The sequence below is a fragment of the Talpa occidentalis genome, unplaced genomic scaffold (assembly GCF_014898055.3).
Source record: "Talpa occidentalis isolate TD23 unplaced genomic scaffold, MPIMG_talOcc4v2.1 talOcc4.4, whole genome shotgun sequence".
Lineage (NCBI taxonomy): Eukaryota > Metazoa > Chordata > Mammalia > Eulipotyphla > Talpidae > Talpa > Talpa occidentalis.
Window position 1 is genome coordinate 5,140,268 of NW_023604295.1, and position 10,852 is coordinate 5,151,119.

Genomic DNA, 10,852 nt, shown 5'->3' on the forward strand with positions numbered 1-10,852 from the left:
CAGCAGAACTCTCCTGTCTTGCCCGCTGCTCCCCTCAGAAATGTAATTCTGTTGCTCTGCCCATTTTGCTCCCCAGTCTCTGGTGGATCCTCTCGCCCCGCCCCCCGCCCCCGAGCTCTGGCCAACACCCCCGTTCTTGTATGCGCAAATAAAAATCTTAAAAGAAAATTTACTATCCAGACTTGCTCATAAAGTTGGCAACCTTGAGTTACTGTCCACTCTCTTAATCTAACTTTTGACCTTTAGATTTCTGAGCTAGGTCAGCATGTGAATAATGTGCACAAGTGGGTATTTGTATAGATTTATTCATCAATTGTTCATTCGTTATTTACACCATATACTTTCTTTCTCCATAGCACGGAAGAAATCACAAGTGTTTAGGGACTCAGGGGCCAACTTGAAGTGGGTACCCACAGGGAAACTCAATTATCTCTTTGCATAAGAATGTGCTTGATTGTTAAGTGACCGCTTGGCCAAAGCAGGACAGGCACAAAAGAGCCCATGGGTGGTGCTGAGTTGAGCTCACCACTGTTCAACTTTCTTCTCCATGACAAACTGTCCATGAGGCCCGTCAGCGTCTGAGGGCAGAAGGGCCAGGTAGACCGGGGTCTCTGCTCCTTCTTCTGGACTTTTGGTGGCTTTGGGACCAGCCATGTCGGTCCTCACCCACCCTGGGCAGCAGGCATTCAGAAGGATCTTGTCTCCTCCCCTCTGCTCACTCAGTTTCCTGGCATGGATTCGGGACAGGACTGTGACCCCGATTTTGGACACGCCGTAGGCAGTGTTAGGCCAGCCCTCCTTCTGGTGCACCCCATTCTTTGTGTCTTCCACAAACTTGTTCATGAGTGCCACCAGCTCCTCCTCCGTGATGGTCTCACTTCTGAACTTCTGCTGCAGGTCGGGGCTGCAGTTTTTGAGGGCTCTGAGAGACACCATGCTGGATATGTTCACCACCCTACCTGAAAATCAACACAAGCGGTTACCTGGAAGGGTGTGCAAAGTGTGATGAATCCCAAATGCACTAGCATTATGGAGCAGAAAATCTACAAGAGTTACATTTGAGTTTATTGGAGACTTTGGAGTGAAGGACATGACACCATCTTAAAACTTGTCATACTGAAAATGTCTCAGATGGTGTCAGAGAAATGGTCAAATGGTAAATAAATGATAATCATTTTGTAGGAGCAGGTTAAGGGGTAGGTGGAAGTGCTCCTGCATTCTTAAGCAGATGGCATCTCTTCCCCTAAAGTTCTGAAATTGTAAAGACCAGGAATGTGCTCCCAGGAGATGCAATCAGCCCAGTGTGGCTGAGCATAGAGGCGGCAGGACCACCAGTTTGGGGCCACTGGGAACTTTTTTTAAAAAAGATTTATTTATGTAAATACAAGAACTGGAGTACAGACCAGAGGTGTGGGGGGTGAGAGGAGTCACCAGAGACAGAGTGGGGAACAGAACAGTCAGACTGACTGAAATACACTGCTGAGGGGAGCAGCGGGAGAGACAGGAGAGGTCTGCTGCGCCACGTGGGTAGCTCTATGGCCGGCCCAGGATTGAACTGGTGCTGCAGAGGCTGCGGATAGCTTCATACTGCTGTGCTTAACCCCTTGTGCCACCAGGGAGGCCCGCACTGTGAACCTTAAGGTCGTCTGGACAGTGCTCTCTGAAGCAGTCTCTGGGGACCAGTAGGAAGCTGAATGGCTATGGGTGGCAGTTGCAAGGTGACAGGGAAGCCTGCCACAGTGCTGGAGGAAGCTCAGAAGCCGGTTGTGTGAGCTGTGTGTTTTTTATTTTGGCGTTTGGGTTTCTATGAGCTCGGGAGCAGTGTCCAATGTCCCGGTGATACCACCGTCAGGCGGGGCAGAGGAATGGACTGCAGATTTCCCACTAGGCAAAAGGAGAGCATACCTATTTAGCATGATGGTAGCTTTATCTTGGATTTGGGGAACGTAATTATCATAATGTACACGGATAGCTCTCTGAGCACTCCTGGACCCTAAAAATCCCTACCACATCACACGGAACAGGAACGTTCTATTTCCCAAAGGAGGGAGACCTGCACTAAAGGGATGGCCCTACGGGTCAAGGCCTGTGGAGTCCCTCGGGGATGGAGGGAGTGAAAGCAGGACGGGCCAAAGCCCATTGGAAGAAACAATTTCAGGACTGGCCAGAGGCTGGGCCCAGCAGGTGGGCACCCTGCTGTGCTTCTCTGAAATGGCCTTCCAGGTCCATGTGATGAGTGGACATGAGGAACAGCAGCAACACAGAGAAGGGGGAATTGCTGATAGGACGCGGACACCCCCAGAGGCACAAAACACTGGGACACTCTGTTTACCAGCCATAGAGTTCTGGAGGCTCTGGGGCTGATCCCCGAGGGGATGGCCCTGCATCAAGATGGGAAGTTGGTCAAATGAATTCTGACAAATGCCATACCCCCTCGGGGCCAGGCTCTGCATCCCCAAAAGTAGATGCAAACCTTCTCATAGTGGAACAGGACCGGGAGAGAGGACACTTCCCCCATTTGGACTGACAAGTGACATTTCTTCAGCCCACCAGACGCACCTTCTTCTACAGTGGTCTGACAGACAACTGGGATGGACAATTGAAATGATGTTTCCTTAAACACGAGGGGCAGGTGGGAAGGGTGACTCACACACATCCACGGGTGTGTACTCAGTCAACATGAGTGGGTGCAGGACAGACTCTGCTTCTCCAGGGTTCTGGGGTGACTATACACTTGTCCACAATGCCACCTCAACACCTGTCTTCCCACCTGATAAGGTGGTCCCAGCACCACTGCTGCGGTGGTCTTAGCAAGAAACCAGAAGCACAACTTTCAACTTGGAAGTCAGAATTCCTAGGGGGCCGATGGAGTGGATTTTGCCTGCACCCAGCTGGTAAGATGGGAGCAGGGTGCGGAGCCCCACCGCACAGTGGTGGAGAAGCCGGATGGTTCTGGACCCATGTCAGCCCACGGACTGCGGGCGGGGCCGGATGGAAGGGAAGGGCCTTGTTGGAGAAGAGGCATCGCAGGCAGGGTCAGGACAGTGATGTCCCTTGGAAAGGTGCAAAGGTGCGGGTGAAAGACAAGGACAGTGGGGACAGTGGGGACAGTGAGGGTAAGGACAGAATAAAGGAGCTGAGCCATAAAAGAAACCCCATTCTCCATTGTTAGCTCCGCCTTTTATCTACAAAGGCGTCTTCCTGAGCACGTTCAGTGGTGCTTCCCACAGAGTTTTTTCTCAGACCTTAAAATCTTTTAATATCACTAAATAGTTCTGCACAAATAGTTTTATGTAAGTTCTATACAGCTGTTGTTTAAGTGAAGAACCGTATTAGCACAAAACATTGAAATGTATAGTGGGTGTTATATAAATTCTGTTAAGATGCTCAATGATCCTTTTGTTACATAGATCTTTGGCAAGACACAGCGGTGGCCTGTGTGAGAAAAGGATTAAGCTTGAACAAAGCAAGGCCTGGCTCTCTGCCTAGCACTGGAATGGGTCGTGTGATAAAAATTTCTTTCTTTCTCTGGATTTCTGGGTCAGGCCATATGATCTATGCTGACCATGTGATCATGCTGGGGCCAGGGGCTGCTATCAGTGGACCTCGGGAGGGGCTGCAGAGTTGGGTCAGCCAAGAGGGCCATGAGTGAGGTTTCTGTGACCAGCCCCCCAAGAGAAACACTGGACAGCAAGGCTGGGGGAGGTTCCTAGTGGTCACCGTGGGTATTGTCCCAGGTGGCCGGTACAAGAAAGAGCTGCTGTCCACAGCAATTTATGGGCAGCGGAAAATTAGAAAGCTCCACGTATGGCTACTTCTGGCCCATTCCTATGAGGATTCTCCCACTGTTGCTTTGAATTGGTATCCATTTAGATACAAGGTAACCCTGAGTATAACAGTTCTGGCAGATTGTGAAGCTGCCCTCAGCCTCTGCAGCGCTGGTTCGATCCCCGGCTGCTCCCCGGCCACCGGAGAAGGGTCCCCCATGGCGCGCAGACCTCTCCTGCCGCCCGCTGCTCCCCTCAGCAGTGTCCTTCCGTCCTTCTGCCTGCTCTGCTCCCCGCTCTGGCTCTGGTGAATTCTCTCACCTCTGGCGCTTCTGACTGTACCCAGTGCTTGTATAAATAAATAAATAAATAAATAAATAAATCTTTAAAAAAAAAAAAAAAAGATTTGAGTCCCTCTAGTGAATTATTGAACTTGGCGTTGGGGACTTCCTGAACTTGTAAAGACCAAGAATAACAACCCCAGTTGGTTCTTCTGGGATGTAGAAGCCAGTTAATATAACAGTCGATCAACAGACGGGAAATATCCATGGGACGAGATGCAGAGAAAGACACCGGGGGCTAGCGACTTGGTGGTAGTGTGGGTTCCACCAGCCTGAATAAGGTTGTCTGAGAGAGGGGGAGGCAGGTGTGGGTCTGGGATAGACGATTGGAGTTCACAGTGGAGGACACACAGCACGGGGGGCCTCTCTGAGACTCTGCGGGAAGACCCGGAGGGTCAGGAGTGCTGTGTGCAAGGAGAGCAGGCCCGAGTGAGGAAAGTGTGTACAGGTGGGAAGCAGCAGGTATGTGCTCCCGGGAGACGCAACCAGCCCAGTGTGGCTGAGCACACCTGCGGCAGGACCCGCAGGGAGGGAGGCAGGCAGGCAGGGGCCAGGTCCTGCCAGGGACTGCAGTGTGGGTCCTCCACACACTCCCTTGGGGTTCACACTCACCTTGGGGCTTTATAAGGGGCAGCAGTTCTGCGCTGACATCTCTAGTTCCAAAAAAGTTTGTTTTCATGGTTACCTCTGCTTGGACGTGGAACGGTGTGGGATCATTCACTGTCGGGAGAGAAGCAGAGCGGGGTTAATAAGCAGTGGCCGCTGGCAAGATTCCACAGAACAGTGAAAACACAGTGCATGTAAAACCTGCTGAATTTTTAACTGGCTTCTAGTTATGGTGTTGCTGTAGGACACCTTCTGCATTTGCAACACTCCAGGCTTTGGAGAGGTGTCCTGGGGGGAGGCTGCGTAAAGTCTGCACCCGTGAGAGCTCTTGGACCAGATTTCGAGATTTTTCCCTTTTATTTCAAAACACATAAAAAAACCCCGCCCCACTGGCCTCGAGTGTAATCAAGACAAAGTGCGGCGACCTGGACATGCCCCGCGAGTGGCGCCTGGGAAACATAAGAGGCTCTGGCTGGAGAGCCGCGGAATCCCCAGGAGCGCAGGTCAGCGCACCCCCGCCCCACCCCACCCCGCCCCGACTCCCGCCCGGGGGAGGCGCTCCGGACCCCGAGGGCGCCTGGCGCGCGCCCAGGGCCTCCCCGACGCGGCTCCCGGCGGGCGGAGGGGCCCGGGGTGCCCGCCGCGCCCCGCGCTTTACCCTTGAAGGCGATGCCCGCGTTGTTGACCAGCACGTCGAGGCCCCCGTACTCCCGGCGCAGGAAGTCGCGCAGCGCGCGGACGCTGCCCGGGTCGTCGATGTCCAGCGGGTGGAAGCGCGGGCTCAGGCCCTCGGCCTGGAGCTGCTGCACGGCCGCCCGGCCCCGCGCCGCGTCCCGCGCCGTGAGCACCACGTCCCCCGAGAACTGGCGGCACAGGGCGCGCGCGATGGCGAAGCCGATGCCCTTGTTGGCGCCGGTCACCAGCGCCACGCGCGTGGAGGACGCCATGGCGGGCGCGCGGGCCGGGCGGGAGGGCGAGGCCGCGGGAACCGACCCCCGAGTCCGCCCGTCCCGCGGCGCAGGGGCCTTTATGCGCAGGCGCGCCCCGCCCCACCCCGCCCCGCCCCGCCCCTGGGCCGGCCCCCCGGAACCCCGGGGGTGCAGGGCGGGCGGAGGGGCGGGTCGGCGGGTTTGCAAAACCTGCCAGGGGCGCGGGGTGCTGATCGCTGCGCCTGCCTGCAGCCCCTCGCAGCTAAGCCGAGCGCGCACCTGCTGCGCCAGGTGTCTCTGCTTCCCCCAAGTGTCCAGCGCAGTAGCGCAGTGCTGCTGGAACAACGGGGCATTCGTGCAGACTTTTTTTTTTTTTAATTATTTTTTTTTTTGTGGGACCCTCGCCGGCGGCCGGGGAACTAACCGGCGCTGCAGAGGCTGCGGGCAGCTTTGCAACCCAGCGCTCAACCGCTGCGCCACCGGGGAGGCCCTGATGATGATTTTTTTTTTTTTTTTTAAAACATCCATTGAGCCTAAGTGTTTGCAACTGAAGTTTTGGAATGACCTGGCAGTGAACACGACAAGAGGTCTGGCGTGTGCTGATTTCAACAAAGCTGCCGGCTAATCCTTGGCCGGTTTCCACATCCCTGACCAGTAATGTTTACTTAATCATCAGAGGAGGCGCCCCGACTTGTTGCCGGGTACTGAGGGGAGTCAGGGACTTGGCAGCCCTTCCTCTCGCTCAGGGGCTCAAGGTGACAGGCCAGGATGCCCCAGGATGCCCCCCCCTTTTTAAAAAAGATTTATTTATGCATACAAGAGCTGGGGTACAGGCCAGAGATGGGGGGGGGTAGGCAGTGAGAGGATTCACCAGAGACAGAGTGGGGAACAGAACAGGCAGACTGACGAAATCCACTGCTGAGGGGAGCAGCGGGCGAGCCAGGAGAGGTCTGCTGCACCATGTGGGTTGCTCCCTGGCCAGCCAGGTATTGAACTCGTGCTGCAGAGGCTGCGGATTGCTTCATAGTGCAGTGCTTTATCCTTTGCGCCCCCAGGACGCCTCTTATATACCCCTGTGCTGCGGAAAGAGAGGAAACGGATGGTCATAAAGTTCACAAAGTAGGTCGGGGTGGGAAATGAGTTTTCTTTCTTCTCTGACTTTAAAATGTGAAAGAGGGAACTCTAAGGCCAAGTTTCATTTCTGTTCTGCCCCTTATATTATCCAGTTGCTAAACTGGCCATTTCCATATACATTTAATTAAAAAAACAAAATTTAAGTTTTAGTTCTCTAGTTGCACTGGGCACATTTCAAGTGCTCAGCAGTTACAAGGGTGTGGCTGCGCTGGACGGTGCTGAAGGCCACATTTCCATTCGCTGACAGCTGCGCTGAGCTGGGACACTTGCTGTGTTAACTACCTTGTAATTTTTAGGTAGGTTTCCAGTTGCACACCCCACCACACACACAAAAGCTAATTATTAGGAAAAGACCTTTTCTGTTTTTTGGTTTTTTTTTTTTTTTTTTTTTTCAAAGATTTATTTATTTATTTATGCAAGCACTGGGTACAGTCAGCAGCGCGGGAGGGTGAGAGAATTCACCAGAGCCAGAGCGGGGAGCAGAGCAGGCAGAAGGACCGAAGTACACTGCTGAGGGGAGCAGCGGGCGGCAGGAGAGGTCTGCGCGCCATGTGGGACCCTCCTCCGGTGGCCGGGGAGCAGCCGGGGATGGAACTGGCGCTGCAGAGGCTGCGGGCAGCTTCGCAACTCAGCGCTCAACTGCTGCAGCACCGGGGAGGCCCGTTTGTTTTTTTTAACCTAAATTTCTATTTAGATAATTGGAGATTCTCATGCAGTAGTAAAAAAATAACAGATTTGTTACACATTACCAGTTTTCCTCAATGGTAGCATTTAACCAAATTATAGCATGTCACAATCTGGATGCTAATGTCAAAGCATTCTTGGTGCATATCCAGTTTTCCTTGTGTGTGTGTGTGTGTGTGTGTTTGGATCTATAGAGTTTTATCACCGGTAGGTTAGGTCTGTGTATGCAGCACTGCAGCCGAGATAAGATTCCTGTGCCTTTAAGTATCCCTCCTGTTACTCTTTTATAACTAAGTATCTCTCCCCCCCCCCCCCCAGTATTCTAAAAATTTCCCCTCCATTTCTAAAATTTTGTTTCCAAAATGTTACATTAGTCTTACAGTATGTCACTGAGGACCAAGGAAAAAATTCTACTTTTGCTCTGCTGGAAAATGTTTACCTGCAGCCGGCCAGGGCCACCTCCTGGGGTAGAACAATGATTCTTGTCATGGTGAAAAACCCAGGAACAAAGGAACTTTGGATAAAGTCCATAGACCACAGTTTCTGTCTTGTTTTCTGAGTTGGGTAAGGGAGGAGCAGGAGGTGAGGGCCTGGGCTGGGCCCTCACAGCTCTAGTGGTACAGACACTCAAATGACCTTTGGTCCTGCCTTCTTCCCAAGCACAACAGCTCTGGCTGAATTAGTTCTGTGAGTCAAGGGTTGCTCTGAAGTTGGTGTGAGGGTTTTTCCTTTACCAATTAAATGAGCTTGCTGGGAAACAACTTCCTTTAGTTAACCGATAATGTTAAAAATTCCTATCTTCTTTCCTAAGAAAAATTATGTATTCTTTCTGTACCTGTAACTTACCTGTGTCTGAGGCCAAAAACTCTGGTATTGGCCTCTTGGGTTTTTGTCCTGAGTTTGGCTCTGAATAACCAATTTGTTTCCTTCCCTGTGGTGATTATTACAGTTGTCATAGCCAGTGGTGTTGGTTTTTGTTCACTCTGGATAACTAAGAGCTGTGTTTTGAACTTTCTCTCTTATCCAGATATATACTCAGCTGCTATTTGCTGGACTGTCTCCACAAACCACTTCTTCTTTGTGAGTGTGAGCCGGTATAGAAGGAAGTGAGAGGGTGGGCCTCCCTGGTGGCGCAGCGGTTGAGCGCTGGGTTGCGAAGCTGCCCGTGGCCTCTGCGGTGCCAGTTCGATAGCCAGCTGCTCCCCAGCCACCGGAGGAGGGTCCCGCATGGCGCGCAGACCTCTCCTGCCGCCCGCTGCTCCCCTCAGCAGTGGACTTCGGTCCTTCTGCCTGCTCTGCCTCCCACTCTGGCTCTGGTGAATTCTCTCACCCTCCCGTGCTTCTGACTGTACCCAGTGCTTGTATAAACAAACAAAACAAACAAACAAACAAATAAAAACATGCCTCTATATAAAAAAAAAAAAAAGAAGGAAGTGAGATGGGCACAAGGCATATGGCATGGGAGATTGGCTCGGAGGGCTGAAAACTGTGACTTCCAGTACATGTTGCTTATCCTTTAGTGCTGTCAGGGCCCAGGGGTGCTGAGAGACCCTAGAGATTCTTACTTAGGTGCAGGAAAGAATTCAGGTGGGTCTCAGAGTAGGTGAATTAGAACTGAGACTTTTATTGCACACTTGCAGTACATTCTCAAGAGTGTGAGGATTCAAGAGAATGGTGCCTTGGGTCTCAAGGCTGCTGACATAAAGACCTGTCCTCAGGTGTTGACTTAGAATGATAGTATGTTCATTTGGTAGCCTTTGAGCTGTGGTCATCTTAGGGATTTGGCCCCCAGCTGTTAGAGACTGTTAATGTTTAAATGTTTAACAGTTAAACATTCCCTAGGCCAAGGTAGAGGCCTAGTTGAGAAAATGACTCTGAGAACTGGCTAGTTTGGCTAAGGAGACAATCTTTGTAAGTTCCCATCTAGAAATCGGGAGTATATATTATATCATCCCATTATGAAATTAAAATACCTGTGTCATCTGCCCATTTTGTTCCTGTCTTAAATGCTTTTGTGTGCGAATGTGATGGCTGGTGCTACAGCAACAACCTGGAGACCATGAGGAAACAAACTTAAAACTAACTCCCAGAGATGGTGGTGTGAAAAATTAGAAAGACCCCTCATCCTTGCTGACATGATTGAATCATGGATCCAAACCTGGAACCATCTACTTCCATATCCCCCTTTTCAATAAATTTTAATTCTTATGTAAATTCCCATAAACACCTCAAGCATTTCTCTGATTAGTAGTATCTTACTTAAGCGAAAATATATTATTGCGCAAATGAATATAATAAAGATTCCAGCAGAACTTCCAGCCCAGGTACAATGAACACTCCAATGCAGGCGTCATCAACAAGTTTGCTGACTTACAGCTCTTTCCCTTTCAAGATTCATGGCCAGGGCCTCAGCACTCTTATCTACAAGGTCAGGCAGCTGGCCAAGCTGGTCTGTCTCTCCAAGACCATCCCAGAATGCCTGCATCTTTCCCCCCTTGCCCTAATACCCCCCCCCCCCCAATCTGGGGACTTTGCCAGAAATGGTTGTGTCTGCTGAAAAATGATGCCATCACTATAACAGATATGGAGACAGTTGTGTATGAAAGGAACCCTTGGTCTTTAAACCGGTGCTCAGACCTTACTGGGCTCCTCAGGTCTGGGACCTGATGCAAGAGTAATAAAGCTTCTCCTGACCTCACCATTCCTGAAGTACCGCTTGTTTTTCCTCTGCCTGGGGAAAAGGCTAGAATTCATTTCCACATTACTACTGTGGGGCATTTGTCATAAACCAACATTGGAAGGTTTAGCCAAGTTTCACGCTTTATTTGACTTCCCTAGTTTTTCCCCAAATGATCCCTTTCATCCTAAGATTCCCTCCAGAAAACCACTTTACATTTAACTGTCATGTCTCCTTGGTCTCCTCTGGCTTATGACGAATTCTAAGTTTACTTGTTTTTCATGAATTTTGACAGATTTTAGGACTACTAGTCAGGAGTTTTTGGTTTTGGCCAATGTTTTCTTTTCTTTTTTTTTAATTTATACAAGAACCGGGGTACAGACCAGAGGTGTGGGAGGGTGAGAGGATTCACCAGAGAGAGTGGGGAACAGAACAGGCAGACAGACCAAGACACTGCTGAGGGGAGCAGCAGGTGAGACAGGAGAGGTCTGTCGCACCATGTGGGACCCTCACCGGCCGGCCAGGATCGAAATGGCGCTGCAGAGGCTGCAGACAACTTCACAGCGCGGCGCTCAACCACCTGCGCCACCAGGGAGGTCCGGCTGCTGTTTTTCTTAAGGAAGAATTGGGGGGACGGGTTTGGGGGAGTAAAGCCACACAGGTGAAGTACCCTTCTTGTATCTGAGGGACAATTTATCACAGATGAGGTTAGCC

At 51.3% G+C, this 10,852-nt stretch overlaps 1 protein-coding gene across 1 annotated transcript; it reads right to left on the bottom strand.

Annotated features, from left to right (window-relative positions):
* Positions 1 to 267: 267 nt before the first annotated feature.
* LOC119257208 (carbonyl reductase [NADPH] 1) lies at positions 268 to 5,669 on the bottom strand. Its single transcript, XM_037524970.2, has 3 exons — positions 5,373 to 5,669; positions 4,721 to 4,828; positions 268 to 959 (listed from the first exon to the last, which is right to left on the bottom strand). The coding sequence occupies exons 1-3, from the start codon at positions 5,659 to 5,661 to the stop codon at positions 523 to 525; spliced, it is 834 nt and encodes a 277-aa protein (XP_037380867.1). The 5' UTR covers positions 5,662 to 5,669; the 3' UTR covers positions 268 to 522.
* Between the last annotated feature and the right edge of the window lie 5,183 nt (positions 5,670 to 10,852).

What these genes read in the sequence shown, in the direction of transcription:
- LOC119257208 (XM_037524970.2), bottom strand. Translation starts at nt 5,661, where the DNA reads ATGGCGTCCTCCACGCGCGTGGCGCTGGTGACCGGCGCCAACAAGGGC. An exon ending in CGCGGGCATCGCCTTCAAGG is followed by an intron (nt 4,829 to 5,372) that starts GTAAAGCGCGGG and finishes CTCTCCCGACAG; the next exon opens with TGAATGATCCCACACCGTTC. An exon ending in GCCCCTTATAAAGCCCCAAG is followed by an intron (nt 960 to 4,720) that starts GTGAGTGTGAAC and finishes GTTGATTTTCAG; the next exon opens with GTAGGGTGGTGAACATATCC.